Source organism: Grampus griseus (genome assembly GCF_964374135.1).
Source record: "Grampus griseus genome assembly, chromosome: 2".
Lineage (NCBI taxonomy): Eukaryota > Metazoa > Chordata > Mammalia > Artiodactyla > Delphinidae > Grampus > Grampus griseus.
In genome coordinates this window covers 144015288-144035510 of record NC_139018.1, presented here as the reverse complement: position 1 = coordinate 144035510, position 20223 = coordinate 144015288, and the positions used below count along the sequence as shown (strand labels likewise).

At 50.1% G+C, this 20223-nt stretch overlaps 1 protein-coding gene across 1 annotated transcript in view; it reads left to right on the top strand.

The window, feature by feature from the left end:
• The first annotated feature begins 4174 nt into the window (after positions 1–4174).
• The window catches only part of FAH (fumarylacetoacetate hydrolase), a 30172-nt gene continuing 14123 nt past the window's right edge, over positions 4175–20223 (top strand). Inside the window, exons 1-7 of the mRNA XM_082647357.1 lie at positions 4175–4392; positions 8701–8811; positions 10122–10243; positions 10732–10781; positions 11142–11232; positions 18450–18547; positions 18636–18688. Of these exons, the coding sequence (XP_082503483.1) occupies positions 4312–4392; positions 8701–8811; positions 10122–10243; positions 10732–10781; positions 11142–11232; positions 18450–18547; positions 18636–18688 (606 nt within the window). The 5' untranslated portion in view covers positions 4175–4311. The remainder of the gene's footprint in view (positions 4393–8700; positions 8812–10121; positions 10244–10731; positions 10782–11141; positions 11233–18449; positions 18548–18635; positions 18689–20223) is intronic.

The window sequence follows — 20223 nt, the reverse complement described above, 5'->3', positions numbered from 1 at the left end:
GATGAAAATGATAATGATGAAACCTATTTGACCACAAGGAAAAATGTTCAGGAGAAAAATGTAAGGAAAGACTGAAAAATTGCCTCTCTGTAAAGTTCACAAAGATGGAAAAATCATGTGCATAACAAATGGAACGAGCAAATAACATGAAAATGTGAAAACTGTAGGATGGTGGGATTACAGGCAATATTTTTTCCTTAAAACTCTTTTTTATAATTGTTGTAATGTACATGCTCAACACACTCCCTCCCAAAAGAGGAGAAAGAAAAAATATAGTGTATTTGCAAGTTACTTCAAATGTTTTTTTCCAAATAGAGAACAGCTTTGGTGTCTTCAGGCACTATATATAATTAGTGGGTTGGCAAGTCTATTTTAAAACTAGGAAATCTTCCTCCCCCTTCAACTATCTCATGCCCACACCCCTTCCCATACACACATCAGCCCTATACCCTTCCCCCCAAAAGTTTTCTCTTTACATGGTTTTTATCATCTAGGCTTTCATTAGCTTGTGAGTATCCAGGGGAAGCTCCTGGCCCATTGCTCACACAGCCCATGCTCAGAAAATAAGGAAGCTGCTGTGCAGTATGCCCAGGGCCTGGATGGGGTGGGGGGCAGGGGAGGAGGCTCACTGGTTATTGATTCATTGCCTTTAGTCAGTAGTTTCTTATTATTTACTTAAGTATTTATGGAGTACCTATTCTGTGCTAGGTGTTTTGCTGGGCGTTGACAAAGCTACACAAAGAATAAGAAAGACAGTTCCTGTCTCTAAGGGGAGGGGCAGGGCCAGTACAGAACAAGTAAATAGTTTATTGCCCTGCAGCTAAAGAGTCACTAGAATTCTGTAGGTATTAGGTGCTGCCTGGAAGAGTAACCAAAAGTGGGGTCCGGCTGCTCGCTGCTCAAAAGCCAATAAAGAGGCAAGGTTGGTGGAAAGGAAAGTTTGCTTTATTTTGGATGCTGGCAACGGAGGGGCGGGGAGGAGGGTGGACTCCTGTCCGAAGGCTGACTCCCCCCACTGACAATCGGGGGCAAGAGCTTTTACAGACGGAGGCGGGGGGCTACATGCAGAAACAGCACAGTCAGCTCCGACAGTCATCTTGAACTTGGTCATTGGTGGTCTGATCAGCGTCATCTTGATTGTTTTAGCTAGAGTTAATCTTCAGTTCCAGGGTTGGTTTCTATTTCTTTGAGGCCAGTTCTCTGCATTGTGGCAGCTTATGTCATGGCTACAGTCTGGTCATCATGTGGTTAACTTCTTCCACCTGGTGCGGGTTTCCGTACCTACAAGACAGATCACAGGATATGGCTCAGAATATTATCTGTAGCCCTTGAGGGGAAATTAAAGGTCCTTGACTTTGCTTACTGACTGAACTATTATTGTTTAGTCCTGTTTGCTTTTCTTTGCTTCTGCATTTTCTCACTTCTCTGATTAAACTTATCCTTTGGCTAAAGTTTTTCCACAGACAAAAGGCAGGTGGAGGACATGGGGGGCATAGACCATAGCGTCCTGCTCCATTTCAGAAGGCTTCTTATTATAATAAGGCCACAGAACAAGAGTTGGGACCCTGTCCTGTTTCTTTTCCCCTTTCTGGAACCTGCCAGAATGAGTCAGAACATCTACCACTGCCAGAGACTGCCCTTCATCCCCCCACCCCACCCCCCCCGCCAGGGCAGACTTAACCAAAACTGAGGTCTACCCTTGGCACAGACACTCGGGGCAGGAGATGAGAGCCGAGAACAGGTTGAGCAAGAGGGAGCCCCTTGCAGGGTGACCACTGGTCAGCTCCAACCATCTGGACCTAGGGAGGAGGTTCAGCAGCCAGCCCTACTTGTAATACCCCCTCATCTCAGGCCTTCTGGTTTCAGGCCCTCTTATCTCACATGATGCCACCAACCCAGCCTCTCCTCTCTCCAAGCCAAACTGCAGGGCAGCCTCCCTAACTCTGCAGAGTTGTGTGTATGTATTCTTTTTTTAATTAAAAAAAATTTTTATTAACTTTTTGGCTGCATTGGGTCTTTGTTGTGGTGCACTGGCTTATCATTGCGGTGGCTTCTCGTTGCAGAGCATCTGCTCTAGGCGCTTGGGCTTTAGTAGTTGCAGCACACGGGCTCAGTAGTTGCAGCACACGGGCTCAGTAGTTGTGGTGCACAGGCTTAGTTGCTCCTAGGCATGTGGGATCTTCCCAGACCAGGGCTCAAACCCATGTCCCCTGCATTGGCAGGTGGATTCTTAACCACTGCGCCATCAGGGAAGTCCCAGTCACCCACAGTTTTAATACTTGATTCTAACTACAAGCTCTTTGGTACACACTTTACTGCTGATCTTGTTGAAAAGGCAGCGTTGTTTTAGAGTTGAGGACAGAGGAAGGAAGACAGGGAGGAACAGCTGGGAGACTTGGGACTGGCTGTTGGCAAATGTGTTTGAAGAATGAAGATGACTGAACCTGATTTAGGGAGCAGGATAGTGGATGAGAGGAGATATGGGCAAGACATTGCAGGCAAAGGAGGTGCAACTTCTTATTTACTTTTAGGTCTTTCCATCTATCATTATTATTCATTATGAAATGTTTTTGAAGGGAAACTGTTATGTTTACAAACCTTAGGATGATTCTGCCACCTTTAAAAATAATTTCTAGGATTTTGGCTTAAATTGGTTTTCAAATTTGTTTTCAGACAGCTCTGCTTGTGTATCCATTAATTCTTTAACTTTGGACTCTACTGTCGCAAGAATTCCCAAGCAAATTAATCAAAAGTCAGTGTTGCAAATACTGGTTTGTGTATTGATGAGTATTGTGCAGCCTATACTTTAATTTTAACCCACTTAAAGAAATAATTTTGTTAGGTTTCTAAGAAATTGCATTTCTATTATAAATGTATTTTCAGACAGTGCTGACCACTTTACCTTTATAGCTGTGTTCTCTCCTTTTTTGATTGTCTTCTTCAAAAAGAAAAGCAAAACCCAGACACAAAGAAATGGCTACCTTTCTGGTTGGATGTCCCTGGGGGTAAAAAAGTAGTTAATTGATAACTAACTCTGTGCCAGGCATTATTTGACCATCACAGAAATCCTGGAGTAGGTATTGTTATTATGTCTGTTTTACAGATGAGGAAACGGATGATTGGAGAGTTTAACTTGCCTAAAGCTAAACACTTTTGGTGCTGTCAGAGGTGGATCTCAAATCTTCCTCCTTTTTGCTGTTAGTCACCAGCATTGCAAAGAGGATTAAGGTGTAAATTTGTTCTTCCTCTCTCCCTCCCTTCCTTCATTTTTTTCTCCCTCACTCCCTTTCCCTCTCTTTCTTTTCTCTCTGTATTTTTTTTCTCAGTCTCCCCTTTCAATCTTTACACACAAATAGTTTCTTTATGCCAGGCACAAATGCTCCATAATTAATTCAATTCTCCTATCAACTCTGTGGAGTAGAAACCATGATCATCAATGTCATACAGAGAAGAAAGCTGAGGCAGAAAGGGGTTAAGTAACTTGTCCAAGGTCAAACATCTTGTCAGTGTCATTTTAACACTAGAATATGAAATAAACAGGTGAGTTATATTTTCTAGAATATTAATCTCATTAATGTAAGCCACAAAACAGGCACGACTGTTCCTTTCCCCGATAAAGTGGAAATGCCATAGCTGACAGATTAGCATGGTTTATGAAGGCAGAAAGGACGAGACTGGAAGCATTGTACCAGCCCCGGAGGCAGCGTCTGGCGTCAAAGGGTCTGCTGTGTCCCAGAAACCCAACAAGACTTCTGTTGAGCAGAAGAGCGGGCCACGCAGCCGGGGGAAAACGAGGCTGAAGTCACCAGGGGCAGAGCCTTAAACGCCAAGCTGGGGATCGCTCTCGGTAGAACCAGGGCCCCTGGGCCTGGCAGCTGGACCGAGGTCTCCCGGGAGGTGGACTCCGGGACGAGGACCTTCAAAGAGGAGGCGGGGCTGCTTGCGAAGGGTCAAAACTGTAGTGGGAGAGCCCGGAAGGACTGTGCGGGGGTGGAGCTTGCGAAGCTGGAGTGACAGGGAGAGGAGGGATTGTGCAGGGGTGGAGTTTGCTGAGGAACAGGCCTAGTGGAGGGGCGGTCTCTTGGTGGGCGGGGCACGAGGGCAGTCTATTGGTGGGCGGGGGCTCCAGGAGGGGCGGAGCCCTAGGAGGGGGCGGGCAGGGTCCTACCGTGTCACAGCGTCAGCTCTGGAGGGACGGGCCTGAAGGGGCGGAGCCCGCAGGGGGCGCGACCCTGCCCGACCACCTCTGCGAATCCAGTCCTGCTGGTCGCGCGCAGCTCGCAGCTCGCCACCCTGCTCCGTGCCACCAGCATGTCTTTCGTCCCAGTGGCCGAGGATTCCGACTTCCCCATCCACAACCTGCCCTACGGCGTCTTCTCCACCAAAGGCAACGTGAGCTGCAGTGTTCGGCTTCCGGGCGCGGGGAGGGAGGGCTTCCCCTCCGCCCGGGACCTCCACGCCACCTTCCTGCTCCGCCCCTGGCCTCAGCCCAGCCCTGCCACCTCCGCCAGCACCCGACGGAGCAGGACATCGGGCCCGTCGTTTCCCTGCTAGACGCCTCTCGCGAAGACCGCCGGTGTCATTTGGGGCCTAACGAGCGGTGCCTCGCATTCTCCTCCCTGGGGAGTGCGATGGGAGGTGGGGTGGAGGCAAGGGCCTTTTTTCTTTGGAGGGGCCGATCATGGAGAGTACTTGTAGGTTCAGATCCCTCCTGGTAACTTTCTAGATGTGCAAGTTATTGAAATTCTCAGCCTCAGTTTCTGCAGGTTTGTGTGAGAATTAAACGCAAAATGAAACGGTACATATGAGTCTCCCTTTCGGGTAGGCAGAGCAAGTTCTCTTATTATTACAGAGGAGTTGAAACACAATCATACTGCCTACTCCGAAGTCATTTGGCTTTGTTGTCTCCCCCCAAGGCACCACGTTGTAACCGGTTGTTTTCTCCCAGGTTAGCCTCTAACCCTAGAACTCGGGAAATATTAACTGACCCGGTATTTTCAGTAGCTCGGAGGGATGAGCGCCTTTGCTGGCAGTAGAGGCCTGGGATCTAAGAGGTTACGTTTCTTTACTTCCAGCTGGCCTTCTTTCAGCTCCCTGGGCTCCCTGGCATTCCCTTGCTGATCAGAAGAAGCCCTTTTGGGCAGAGAAATGAAATTTCACTTAGTAAGTGTAGTCTGATTGGCAGAAAGAAATCTTTGAAAACTGGGGGTTTATCAACAAATATATAAGAAGGTCCCTGGGTGGGGAAAGCAGATTCCCCTGGATTTATTCATGGTATTTTGGGCTTAGCTTTCTGCTCCCAACTTTAAAGGTAAACTCCTGATTCATAGAAGCCCAGAATCTGCTTGTGCCCAAGTGTTCGGGAACTGTTTGCTAAATGGAGTTCCTGTCAGTTAGCCCCTTCCTGGAAACTGGGTTCCCTGCCCCCATGGCAAAAAATGCCTAGGTCTAGAAGATTCAACATGTGGTTTCACAACTGCCTGGCCTGGCCAGTTGTTGCAAGGATGCAAAAAGGTAACACTCAGTCCCCTGGAGGGCTGCAAATACAAATAAGAGGCATGTTAAACCTTAACCTGCGTTAGCCAAGTGCACTCTGCTGGCGAGCCCTCCCCTGCACTCCTCTGACACTTTGTCCTCAGCTGTGTGTCCTCAACCTTTACTCCACAAATCCATTAGGCAGAAGCCTTTGGAGGGGGGGGTGCTCTGACTTGCTCTCCCAGAAAATTCTGGAATGAATGCCCCTTAGGGTATGGCTAGTGGCTTTCAGACTCCATGCCCCAGCTGTTCCACATTAGAATGTGCAAGGACAGCCACTAGGGAGGTTCACTGCCCTCTGAAAGGAGTGCTGGGGGTTGGGAGTGGGCCCCCTGGGCATTGCAGAAGGCTGAGGGCCTTCAAGTGGAACAGGCTGTGTCTGAAGCTATGGCTGCAGGCACTGGACATTCCAAAGGTGGTGGCTGCCTCTCCAGGCTGACCTAGTCGCCCACGCACAGCCTCCCTCTCCTCCATGCCAGTGGCCAGCCGTGCATAATTTGGGTGGAACAATAGTGAATTAATCCGGCTTTCATTTTAGTCATTCTTTTATTCAGTGAATGCTTATGAACCTCAACCCTGGGCCAGATTCTGGGCTGGGAGTTGGGGATCAAAGGCACACGGGACACCCTCCCTCCATCGTGGGTTGCTCATGGACTAGTAGAGCAGACCCTGGCTCTCTCTGTGAAGACAGGGACCGTGGCTTCTGAGAAACAGACGCTGCAGTAATCTGGAGCTGACGGCCAAGGTGCTCAAGTCCCCATGGTTCCGGCCCTGCCTCTGCCTCCAGACCCTCTGCTCTCTCTAGCCACACTGGCTGCCTTTCAGTTTCTGAAACATTCTTTTTTTTTTTTTTTTAAATATTTATTTATTTACTTTGGCTGCGCTGGGTCTTAGTTGCAGCACTGGGGATCTTTTAGTTTGCAGCAAACTCTTAGTTGCAGCCTGTGGAATCTAGTTCCTCAACCAGGGATCGAACCCAGGCCCCCTGCATTGGAGGCGCAGAGTCTTAACTGCTGGACCACCACGGAAGTCCCAGTTTCTGGAACTTTCTAAGAGCAGTTTCCTGCCTCAGGACCTTCACACGTATTGCTCTTTCTATCTGGAATACTCTTTTTTTCCTACTCTGTGTATGCCTGATTTCTTCTCACTCTTCTGGGCCCAGCTTAAATGTCACCTCCTCAGAGAGAGCTGTCCCCTAAGCACGCTCACTGAACTCCAGCCACAGTTATCGTCTGTCACCTCACCGTGTGCTTCCTTTTGCTTCTGGAGGGTGGGAGCCATGTCTCTCCTCTATCCTCAGTGCTTCTGCAGCCTTAGTATACTGCTGGGCTGAAGGAGATGCCCCATAAATTTTTTTGTCTGAGTGAATGTCTGCCCTGTGTCTGGTCTGGTGATAAGAGATTTACAGATGTTAATTAATTGAATTCTCACTACAAACTTGCTGTTGGGCTACTGTCCCCATTTTACAGATGAGGAAACTGAGGCTCAGGCTAAGAGTCCTGCTCCAGGTCTCACAGCCAGTAAGAGGCAGATTTGGGGTTGCACCCCACAGCTGTGAGCTCCCAAACCCCATGCTTTTCCCTCTGTCAAGCTGGGAGGTGGGTAAAGATCTCCTTTGGACAACATTCTGTGGGATATGACCAAATGTTATAAAGCGGAGGCAATGCACACGCATTCTCTTAAAGTTAGACTTAGGATATCTCTTACTAATTTGTCTCCCTCAGGTTATACATGGGAACCTGAGGCCCTCAGAGGACCAAGGACTTGTCCAAAATGATAAGATGGTGAATGACAGAGTAGGCAGGACCCCAGGGATCGGGAGTCCAACGCTGAAGAAAATAACTCCCAACAGTTAAAGTAGAGGGACTCACTGTCTCACGTCTTCACGTCTAGGTCTAGAAGATTCAACATGTGGTTTCACAGTTGCCAGGGTTTGGAACACAAGGGCGGCTTCTCGCCATGCTTGCAGCCGAGGAGGCAGGCAGCCACACTTGGGACTAGGTCTCTGATGTTGCTCAGTGGCCTCGGCTCCTTCCTGCAGCTTGGTGTGGGGGCCAGGGTCAGAGAAGTGGCCCAGGGGTCTGCCTGCATATCCCTTAAGTGGGCAGCCGCTGGGGTCCAGGTGGCCCAGCTCATTGCCCAGGGAGATGAGGCCCAGGGAGCTGGGAATGAGAACCACCCTCTCCAGGCAGCTTCCTCATGAGCAGGGTCTGCCCGGGGCCTCAGGGCCAGGTGAGGGTGTGGCTCCGGTCTACCCCTGCGCACGGAGGGATAGCCATCTTCTCTCAGCCCCCTGAAATGAGCAGCCACTGGAGATAAGGCCAGCCAGTAGCCCCACCTCTAAACTCCCTGGAACTGAAATGGCAAAGCTGGTGGTTCAGGAGAGCTGGAAGCTCAGCTCAGGACAGAGCTTTAGGAGGTCGAGTCTGCAGACATGCTCTCAAGTTCCTTGTTGATGAGCAAATTTCAGGGCCATGTGGACAAAGGTCAGGCTTTGCCAAATATTTGCGACATTGTCACACTCAGGGCTGAAGCTGGGATTTGATGGTGCAGAAAGGAACTTTTCCTGCCTGCTCTGAGCAGTCTGGTTTCATGCTCCCTGGTGACCCGAGCTCTGCTCTGTTTGAGCCATAATAGAGCTCATTAGTCCAAGCCCCTGGCCCTCAGCACTGTGCCTGGGACACGCTCTGCTGTGCAGAGGAATTGTCCCCAAGGGAAGGCCTAGGTTAAACCTGAGAAATAATCCAGTTGCCCGGTGAGGTGGTGAGCTTTTCATCATCAGAGGCATTTAAGCAACACCTGAGGAGCTTTGCTGGGGACTTTGCCTGGATGAGGGGCTTGGACTAGGCCTCTTTCAACTTACCCACTCCAAGGGGTGTTTGATTTATTTTCCATTGAGGAAACACAGATTCTTTTCCCTTCTTGTCCTAGAGGCAGACATGGCACCAGGTTCTTCCCGGACAGAGATCACAGGGTCAATTTCAGCCCTCTGAGAGGCAAAGGGAGCTGGGGTACGGTGCTAAGGATCCAGTTCCTCAGTCCCTCTCCACAGAGGGCCATGTAAAGACAAGAGCCAGGGGCTCGTAAACAGACAGACTTGCTGGGTAAGTGAGCCAAGGCCGGCTGAGGCTGTGCCCAGTGCTGACCATGCCACCTTCCTCCCAGCCAAGACCAAGGATCGGCGTGGCGATTGGTGACCAGATCCTAGACCTCAGTGTCATTAAGCACCTCTTCACTGGGCCTGTCCTCTCCCAACACCAGGATGTCTTTGATCAGGTAGGACATTGTGACATGGCTTGTCCTGGATCTCAGTGGCCTTTGTTGCAAATGCCGCTAAGAAAATGCCCTTTGCCTTCCGTTTCTGAGAGAGGTAGTGCCTTGAGGGCTCAGAGATTTTACTTGGGTAAGGTTGGGGGGTGGCTGTGAGACAGACAGGCTGGCAGGAGGTAGCCTTGGGACAGCGCAGGGTGGGTTCCTGGATGAGAAGAGTGTCAGTCCCGGGCTTCCCTAGTGGCGCAGTGGTTGAGGGTCCGCCTGCCGATGCAGGGGACGCGGGTGCGTGCCCCGGTCCGGGAAGATCCCACATGCCACGGAGTGGCTTAGCCCGTGAGCCATGGCCACTGAGCCTGCGCGTCCGGAAAAAAGAGTGTCAGTCCCTCCGCAGTCCTAGGCCCTCCCCAGTTGTCTCTGAGATGATGCTCTCCAATAACTGGTTCATTTCCTCATTTTAAGCTGGTTGAGTCTCTGCTTGTTCCAGGCCGGTGCTGGGCCCTCCGAGGGAGGGAGCCATGAGCCCTGCCCTCCAGGTTTGATTCCAGCCTGGGAAGAATGGACAGCTTGCCCCAAGTGCCCTCTGTGTTGCCACCATTTTAGGAGTCAGCCTGAAGGATACATACACGAGTGATGGACGTGAATTTACTTCCCTGTAAACGGTCCAGTGCTTTGGTGTGCATCCTCCCTCCCGTTCCACGGAAGGAAGATGATATATATTGAGGACCTCCTATGTGTCAGGAGTTTTACACACATCTCTTGTTCAATTATCATGACGACCCTCTGGCATAGGAATGGAATCCTCATTAGATGAATGAAGGTCTAATCTGAAACGGGACACAATTCTCCCAGGTCACATGGCTGCAAGGATTGGAGCTGGGGTTGGAACTCTGGCCTTGAGAATCCACAAGTGCTTTTTCTGCTACACTTCACTGGCTCAGAAACCTCTTCTTAACTTACGTGAAGGGGATTGGTGTAGACTGCAGTACCCCTGCAGACCGGAGGCCCCCACTGGAGGAACGCAGCCATCTTCACTGCAGGCGGGGCCAAGCTTAACCAGGCAGCTGTCCCAGATAGGAGCTCCCAGGCTTTGCCAATTGCAAGTCCATGAGGGGATGAAGCCCCATCAGGAAAGATGACACGTCTCCCCAGCTCGATGACAGAACTAAGAACCAAAGTCCTGAGAGTTGGAATGAACTGGGATAAGTGACAGGGGACCCAGAAAGCTGGCCAGGCTCTCTCCTGTCAGTAGGAGGGGTAGCACAAGGGGCTTTCCCACGTGTGATCTTCTTTCTTCCTGTGCATCTTGGTCCTAGCCAGCTCTCAACAGCTTCATGGGCCTGGGTCAGGCTGCCTGGAAGGAGGCAAGAGGATTGTTGCAGAACCTGCTGTCCGTCAGCCAGGCCAGGCTCAGAGATGACACGGAGCTTCGGAAGCGGTGAGGAGCCCGTGGACCGTGGTGGGTGGGGAGGAGGGGACCTGGCTTGTCGGAAGAGGACGGTGTGGTCGTCAGGGACGTTCTGAGTCACAGGTTGGCTGCCTTGGCTTCATCCAGCCCGGACCTGGGCTGCATTTTGGTGAGAGGGCTCTGGGCCGACTGGGATTACCTCTCTGCCTGGACTGGGGTGTCCAGGCCATGCCTGGCCCACCGGCCCACTCCCTTGCTCACTCAGCCATTCCTCTTCAGCATCATTTGTGTCCTTGTCTGGTTTCCAAACAAGGGGTAATATAGCCCATTGCCTAGAGTGGAACCTAGAAGCGGGGGAGAGGCAACTTGTCTTTAGTGGGTGGATGCCCATCCTGGGGTGGCCTCAGGCCAGTCTGGAAGCGCTCGCTGGAGATTGTGAGCAGGACTTGGGCCATGATCTAGGCTGAGCCTGTGAATGACCAAAGCTTGACCTTGAAGCCCCTTGTTCTGTGTTTCAGTGCATTCACCTCCCAGGCTTCCGCCACAATGCATCTTCCGGCCACCATAGGTGAGTCCAGTCCCTTTACCAGGATGCACACGGAGCAGCTGTTGCTCAGGGGCAGGCACAGCTGGAGCAAAGGCCTGGCGAGCGGAGCCCGTGGGTGGGAGGGGGGTCTGCCACTCTTTTGCAAATTCCATTGTCTGTTTCAGGAAGTCTCGGCTCCTTGTTTCTTTTTCGTTTCTCAACTGGGAGTTCTCAAAACGAATTTTTAGTGAGGCGAATTTGTGTCGCATGTCTGGCGTGCTCTCCCGGCCCCTTCCGCCCACCCCTCCTTGTTCTCCCGCTCTGACCCTGCCTCGGAACTGGCCCTTCTCCGACCTGCGGAATCCAGGTCACTGAAGGCATCTCCCGACCTTTCCCCCGCAGGCGACTACACGGACTTCTATTCCTCTTGGCACCACGCCACCAATGTCGGAATCATGTTCAGGGGCACAGAGAACCCGTTGATGCCCAATTGGTATGTTCTGGACCAGTGTGTGGCTAAGTTCCAAGTCTGTCTTTACGTGCCCGGTAGCGTGTTGTCCCAGGAGCTGCCAAGTCCTCTCAGGTTAAGGAAACCCGGGAGGAAAGCTAACAATGACCATGATGTCACCACTTCTGGAAACAGTGGCCTCAGACTCTGGTCCTCCTCTCCCTTCAGCCCTGGACCTGCTGTGGGATCATGGGGACTTCCCTTAAGCTCTTTGATCTAGAGAACACGGGTTGGAATTAGATCCTGACTCACTAACATCCTTCCGGATCCTTTTGTTTGTAAGCTGTGAATTACGGTTCTATTGGCAAGTCTTCCATGCCAGCATTCTCCATACTTAGACTCTTCCGATGGATGAGAATCCTCAAGTGTGCCCAGTGCCGTGTTTTCTCAAAGAGTGGTCAGCTCGAAACGGGGGCTGCATTTATTTATTTGATCCTCATAGAGGTTCTTTGGGGTCGCCAAGGCTATGACTGACACCCCCATTTCACAGGAAGGGAAACAGACTTAGAGAAGGAGCAACTTGCCTGAGGACAAACAGGGCCAAAGGCTGTCTCCTAACACCCAAGTCAAGGCCATTGCCGGAGCCTAGAACGCAGAGCCAAGATCGTTGCCCTTTGCTGTGTGTTGTCCTCTAGATGTGATGGTTATTCAGAGCACAGTGGCAGGCACATGCCCCAGGCCGAGTGCCCTGGGCCACACACAGTTACTGTGGTGGACAGAGACTTTCCCCTCTTTTAGTGGGTGTTTCAGATAAGCTGTGCCAGAAGGGGCTGCGTCTGTCAGAACCAAGAGGAAGAAGGGGGAAGAGAGTGGGTTACGACCCAGAGAAGTTAAGCAACCAGGCCAAGGTTGCAGAACAAGGCCAGGGTGCGTCTAGGACTGCAGGAGGCCAATGAGTCACGACTCTGGCCCTGTGCATGGTCCAGGCCAAGTGGGGGAGTCCCAGCCCGTTTCCTTCTGCAGGGTAAGAGCAAACGGGCTTTCTCTCTCAATGTTTGATGCAAAGTAGTCGGCGGCTGTGCCTTTTTTACTTTATGCATATATCCTTTATTATAAAGGTAATATATGCTTGTTGTGATTAACCGAAACAGAAAATACATAAAGTACATAAAGTAAAAATTTCAAATGTGCATACCATTGGACACACAGTCTTACTTTCATGCATCTATCCTACAGAAATAATGTTTGAATTCAAGGGCAAAGATGTTTACCAGCAATCTTTCTAAGGACCCAAAGCTGGAAGCAATCTGAATGGTTATTGGTGGAGGACTAGTTGAAAAATCATGGTCTTTTCACAATATGAAATGTTTTGTAGCTGTCGAAAGAAAGATTTAGGATCAAAAGTCATGTGCATGATATACATATATATTTTTTTAAATAGATTTTATTTATTTATTTATTTTTGGCTGCGTTGGGTCTTTGTTGCTGCGCGCGGGCTTTCTCTAGTTGCAGAGAGCGGGGGCTACTCTTCGTTGCGGTGCACAGGCTTCTCACTGCAGTGGCTTCTCTTGTTGCAGAGCACGGGCTCTAGGCACGCAGGCTTCAGTAGTTGTGGCATGCGGGCTCTAGAGCACAGGCTCAGTAGTTGTGGCTCGCGGTCTCTAGAGCGCAGGCTCAGTAGTTGTAGCTCGCGGGCTTAGTTGCTCTGCTGCTTGTGGGATCTTCCCGGACCAGGGCTGAAACCCATGTCCACCGCATTGGCAGGTGGATTCTTAACCACTGCGCCACCAGGGAAGCCCCACTTTCATGATATATGAAGTGAAGGTATTGTGTAAAGTGAGTTCTCATTTTTATAAAAAGACAGAAAAATATATGTACATTCATACTGTATTAGTTTCTTGTGGTGGCTATAACCAATTACCACAAACTCGGTAGCTTAAAGCAACACAGATATATTCTCTCACAGTTCTGGAAGTCAGAAGTTTGAAATCAGCTTCACTAGGCCAAAGATAAGGTGTCGGCAAGGCTGGTTCCTCTGGGAGGCTCTAGGGGAAGAATCCATTTCCTTGTCTTTTTCAGCTTCCAGAGGCTGCCCACGTTCCTTGGCTTGGGACCCCTGCCTCAGATAACTCCACCCTCTTGGTTCTGTTACCCACCAGGGTTCTTGGCCTTCCCCAAGCAATAGAAATTGACTAGAGGCCAGACAAGAAATTCAGGCAAGGCTTTATTGTGCCCCTGCTGCAGCCACGAGAACAAACAAAAGGTTCCCTTGATTGCTCGCTCCCCGAGGGGGGGCAAGCTTGTTCCTTATATGGGGTGAGGGTAGGGGTGTGTCCAGGGGTCGGGCCAGGGGTGTGGCTTAGGTGTTTTGCCCACCCCTTAGGTGGTGGTGTGTGCAGGGGGCATGCGCAGCCCCCTGCTTTTGCTCCCGACACCCTGTTTTTGCCCCAGGCTCTTCAAAAGTGGCAGTTGGGATTTTTTCGGTCTCTTTGTATCTTTCGGGTCCAGAATTTGCCCCAACTGTGTATGCACATGCACGCATTTATCTTTAGTCCCATACAGTTTCTTAGTATTTTGTTGCTCATGGAGAGGTGTGTCCATGTGCAAGGATTGCGGCACTGCAGCAAAGGGTCCCAGGTCCCATCCTGTCTCAGTTCCATCTGCAATTGTCCTAATTCCTTCTTTGACCTTCTTGCCTCCCCTTTGTAAGGACCCTTATGATTACGTTTAAGGACCACCTGGATGATTCAGCATAATCTCTCCCATCTCAAGATTATTGACTTAATCACATCTGCAAGTCTCCTTTGCTATAGAAAGTAACATCTGTAGGTTCCAGGGAATAGGACCTGAATATCTTTTTTGTTTTATGGGCCGTGCCTCATGACTTATGGGAGCTTAGTTCCCCGACCAGGTATCAAACCCACTCCCCCTGCATTGGAAGCATGGAGTCTTAACCACTGGACCATGAGGGAAGTCCCAGGACCTTGGTATCTTTTGAGAGGCTATTATTGAGCCACACACACACACATGCACACTCATACATGTACACACACATATACCTACACACATACCTACACATATACACACACTCGTACATACACACACACACACATGCACACATTTGCATAGACTGCTATGAGCATAGAGAAAAGTCCAGAATAATAGATTCCAGACCAACTTTACTTCCTTCAGGGGAGTGGCTGGATGGGGAGAGCTGACTAACTTCTGTGCTGTTTGAATCATTACATGGAATGTAATTGCACACAGTTGTATTTTATAACTTAAGCCAATAAGGGGAGTAAAGGGGGAGAAGAGGGAAACCCCCAACCCACTCCCCAGAGGCCATTACTCTGAATGGTGGCTGGCCCATCGCCTTCACCTCTCCAGGTTACGGGTGCGCGCACACACACACACACACACACACACACACACACACACGGACACGCACGGCCACATACACGTTTCATTTCTTTAGTTAACAAAACGAGACCATGCTGACTGACATTTGCGTTTTTCACTTTAATATGTCATTTACATTGCTCCGTGTAAATAAACTTAAATCTACCTCAGTCTTTACGAAAATAGATTTTTTTTGATTAGGTAATATAAAGGCAAATGCGTGGTAAATTGCCGTTTATCTAACAAGATGCAAAAAATACTAGACAGTGGTAAATGTGTATAGAAATATCAAGGGACAGTAAATTCCAGGTGGTGGCCCCCTCCGGGGTGGGGTCAGGAGGGGTGGGAAGCAGAGGGAAGGGACCGGGAGGGCTACCAAGGGGGTGTTATTTTTATTTTTCGGTGTTTCTGGCCACGTGGTACACGGAATCTTAGTTCCCAGACCAGGGGTCTAACCCATGCCCCCTGCAGTGGAAGCGCGGAGTCTTAGCCACTGAACCGCCAGGGAGGTCCTTATGAAGGGGGCGTTTTTAATTGGCTTAGACAGCCTGTTGGTGCTGTGTGGTTATTTGTCTTATTATATCTTTTTGTATATCATAAATATTGCAAAATACATATTCAAACATTTAAAAAACTAAAAGCTACAAAAAATCATCAATGCATGTACATAGTCCGGAATTCCAAAGGAATGTATGGGTAAACAGTGGGAAAAAAGCAAGATTCTGCCACCCTGTCCTTCATCCTCCTTCCTTTCTCTGAAGGCAAAACCTTTATCAGCTGCTTAGAGATTCTTTCACAGATACTCTACACAGTCAGTGCTCTCTTATTAACTTGAAAGACTGTTTTGTGCTGAATAGAAATTAACCCTTTGTTGTAATGCGGTGCAACTCTTTTCTCCCATTGTGGCATCTTTTTACTTTATTTGCTCTTTCTTGATGCAGAAGTTTTACCTTTCTATAAAGTCAAACATGTCCATCATTTCCTTCATGGCATTTACTTTTTTTTTTTTTTTCGGTACGCGGGCCTCTCACTGTTGTGGCCTCTACCGTTGCGGAGCACAGGCTCCGGACGCGCAGGCTCAGCGGCCATGGCTCACGGGCCCAGCCGCTCCGCGGCATGTGAGATTTTCCCGGACTGGGGCACAAACCCATGTCCCCTGCATCGGCAGGCGGACTCTCAACCACTGCGCCACCAGAAAAGCCCGGCATTTACCTTTATGTCGTGCTCAGACTTTCTCCACCTCAGGAATTTGAAGATTTGGGGAGTATTTTTTCCTAGTACTTCTTAGAGCCTTACTCTGCATAAATTCTGATCTATAATCCACTGGGGATTTCCTTTTGTGTGTGATGTGAGGTGTGGGTCTGTATTCGTTTCCTGGACTGCTGTAACAAACATCCATACGCTGGGTGGCCTAAAACCACAGACATTTATTAGCTCGCGGGTCTGAAGGCCGCAGGTCTGGAATCTAGGTTTTGGCAGGGCCCCACTCCCTCTGGAGGCTCCAGGGGACAGGCCGTCTCCCTGCTTGTCCCGCTCTGGTGGCTGCAGGCCATCCTTCCTGGGCAGCATCACTGCAGCCTCTGCCTCTGTCTACACAGGGCCTTCGCCTCTTCCCTTTGTTTCCTCTTGTGTGCCTCTTATAAGGACACTTGTCACTGGATCTAGGGCCCACCTGGCTAATCCAGGATGACCTCATCTCAAGATCCTTAACTTAAACCCTTTTTCCAAATAAGGTTGAGTTCGCATCTTCTAGGGGTCAGGACGTAGACATACTTCCAGGGAACCATATTCTACCCATTACAGGATCTAACTTATCTTGTTATGCAAAAACGTTTTTCACTTTTTATGTATTATGTTCTTTGTTTTAACCAGCTTGTTCAATTGGTCTGTTCCTAGCAGTACCGTACCGTACCGTAAATCACCTTATGATGGTGTTTGGAAGTTCTTTCCTCTTTCATTTCCTCTCCCATATTTCTGTCTTATAAACAGAGCTCTTGACGGTGTTCCTGTGCTCTGGATGGCTCTCCCGCTCTGAGCTTTATGATCTAGTCCCCGGGTCCCATTGTAGTAGGTAGGGAGGGGGCTACAGGGGAAGCAGCAGAACTTTGTGGTCGGAGAGACCCAGGTTTGAATTCCAATGGCAGCACTTCACACGGGGTCACCTCGGCCAAGCCTTGGACGCTCCTGAGCCTGAGTTTGCTCAGCGCTGTCCCATTACGCCTACTGTGCAGGGCTGTTGTGAGGAGGGCATGAAAAGGGAAACAACAGGAAAGCACCCCGTGTGATGCTGCGTATTCTAAGCGCAGAGTACGTCCACAGTAACCATTTCAGTTATTCTGCGTGTATTTGCATCAGCACCATATTGATGCTGGAGACAAGGATGGGAGGAAATCATACTTTTTCCCACTGTTTAAGTACCTTTTGCTTTTTTGAAAAATGTAAATTGCACATAACATAAAATTTACATCTTAAGCATTTTTAAGTGCACAGTTCAGTGGCATTAGTACCTTCATATTGTTGTGCACCCATCACCACCATCCATCTCCACAAGTTTTTCATCTTTTCAAACTGAATCTCTGGACCCATGAAAGAATAACTCCCCGTTTCCACCCGCCGCCCCGCCAGCCCCTGGGCACCACCATTCTACTTTCTGTCTCTATGAATTTGACTCCTCTAAGTACCTCATGTAAGTGGAATCAGGCCGTATTTGTCCTTTGGTGTCTGGCTTGTTTCACTAGCACAATGTCCTCAAGCTTCGCCTGTGGTGTAGCCTGTGTCATTATTTCCATCCTTTTTAATGCTGAGCAATACTCCATTGTATGTATAGACCTCATTCTTGCTTATCTGTTTATCTATTGCTGGACACTTGGGAGTACCTTTCGATATTTCAACCATGTATATATGTGGACTCCCTTTCTTTTTTTTTTTAACTTTTTATTTTATATTGGAGTATAGCCGATTAACAATGTTGTGATAGGGACTTCCCTGGTGGCGCAGTGGTTAAGAATCCGCCTGCCAATGCAGGGGACATGGGTTCGATCCCTGTTCCGGGAAGATCCCACATGCTGTGGAACAACTAAGCCCGTGTGCCACCACTACTGAGCCCGTGTGCCACAACTACTGAAGCCCACGCGCCTAGAGCCTGTGCTCCACACCAAGAGAAGCCACCGCAGTGAGAAGCTCGCGCACCGCAATGAAGAATAGCCCCCGCTCACCGCAACTAGAGAAAGCCCGCACGCAGCAACAAAGACCGAATGCAGCCAATAAATAAATGAATTTAAAAAAACCAAAAAAACCCCAATATTGTGATAGTTTCAGGTGTGCAGCAAAGCGACTCAGCCATACGTATACATGTATCCATTCTCCCCCAGACTCCCCTCCCATCCAGGCTGCCACTTAACATTGAGCAGAGTTCCCTGTGCTATACAGTAGGTCCTTGTTGGTTATCCATTTTAAAGCTCTCTTTTTCTCATCCACTTTTTTTTTAATATTTATGTATTTATTTGGTTGCACTGGGTCTTAGTTGCTGCAGGTGGGCTCCTTAGTTGCGGCACATGGGCTCCTTGGTTGCAGCCCATGGACTCCTTAGTTGTGGCATGGAACTCTTAGTTGCAGCATGCATGTGGGATCTAGGTCCCTGACCAGGGATCAAACCTGGGCCCCCTGCATTGGGAGTGCAGAGTCTTAACCACTGCATCACTAGGGGAGTCCCTGGTTATCCATTTTAAATATGGCAGTGTATACATGTTGATCCCAAACTCCCTGACTATTCCTTCTCCCTTTCATTTTTAATTTGAAAACATTTTGAAATTTACTTTGCACGTGTAACAGTGTTGATGCTTTCTCTCTCCTTCCTTCCTCAGGCTGCACTTACCAGTGGGCTACCACGGCCGTGCTTCCTCCGTCGTGGTGTCTGGCACCCCAATCCGCAGGCCCAAGGGACAGATGAGACCCGATGACTGTAAGTACCCTGCCATGCTCCGCTCTGTGTCCCCACACCCTGAGTTCCACGCCTGGCACTCACTAGCCTCTTTCTGGTATGATTCCAGCTAAGCCTCCTGTGTATGGTGCCTGCAAACTCTTGGACTTCGAGTTGGAAACAGTAAGCCATGTCTTGATGTTTTATTGGCATAGGGTCTGTATATACACTAGGGCAGGAGAGCTCCCTGGGATGGCCGCCCTGGACGACAGGCCGTTCCCCCATCTCAGCCACGTTAATGGCAGTCCTGGGTCCCCACTGGGCCATCGGAAGTACTGTCCATCCTCATTATTCTCCTGCACAACCTCAAAACTGGTTATTTCAGGGCTGTGCATTTTTTTAAATTAAACTTATTTTGAGATCATTGTACACTCACGTGCAGGTGTAAGAAACAGTACCGAGAGCTCCAGAATCCTTCACACACTCTACCCCAGTGTAACATCCTGCACAGCAAGATGGTCATCTCACAGCCAGATGTTGACATCAATCCAGTTGGTTCCCTCACCCCAAGGATCCCTCATGCTGCAGGGCTGTGCATTCTGAGAGGGACACTGAATTCCAGGAAGCCCCCAAGGTCAAGGGACGGGGAAAGAGATGGGAAGGAAGAGCTGAACTGGAGGGGAGTGTCCCGGGACACCGGCAGTGTCTTCAGTCTCTGCTGGGTCATCGGATGCTGGGTAGCGGAGTCAGGCCGGGGCAGGGAGGTGCGGGCAGGCCGTGGAGGGGGCTTCTCAAAGTCAGCACTCAGGGCTTCAGGTGATGCTCAGAGTGTCTCCTCATGCAGGTGGAGGGAAGGGGCTGCGGAGTGCGCTGGTAGGGCTGGGGGCGTGGGAATCTAGGTTGATTGGAGGCAGGCTGGACCTCCCTGTAGTTCCAGCCCTGCCTTGTGATTTCTTTAGATTCTGTCCAGAGGAGGGGAACAGGTGGGCACTAGTCCCCTAGTCCCAGCAGGGCGTTACCGGCCAGCCCTCCGCCCCCTGATGCCTTTGTGAGGCTGCCCCGTGAACCCTAAGAGGAGGTCTCCCAACCCAGATCCCCCAGAGCAGGGCCCCCTGGTTGGGGGCCAGGGTCTTCTCTCTGGGGGAACGGAGGACTCTGCAGACAGATGCTTCACCTGTGTTGGTTCCTGTTTCTGGGGGAGGGAGGCAGGGGGTGGTGGAAGGGGTGGGCATGATATCGACCAGGGTTCTTGGCTTCCTTAATTAATAGAAATTGACTAGAGGCAGACAAATTCAGGCAAGGCTTTATTGGGGCCCCTGCTGCTGCAGCGGGGGGCAGCGAGAACAAACAACAGTTTCCCTTGCTTGCTCCCTGAGCTGGGGTGGGGGGGTGGGTGGGGGGGCGGCAGGGGGGCGGGGCGGGGCGAGCTGAGCTTGTTCCTTATCTGGGGTGAGGGTAGGGGTGTGTCCAGGGGTTGGGCCGGAGGGTTGTCTTAGGTGGTCTGCCCACCCCTTAGGTGGTGTTGTGTGCAGGGGGCATGCGTAGTACCCTGCTTTTGTTCCCAACACTGGTTTTGTTCCCGCTCTTCAGAAATGGCACTTGGGTGTTTTGGTCTCTTGTATCTTGTTGTCCATAATTTGCCCCACCTGTGCATGCACCCAGTTATTTTTAGTCCCGTATAGTTTCTTTGCATTTTGTTGCTCAAGGAGAGGTTTGTC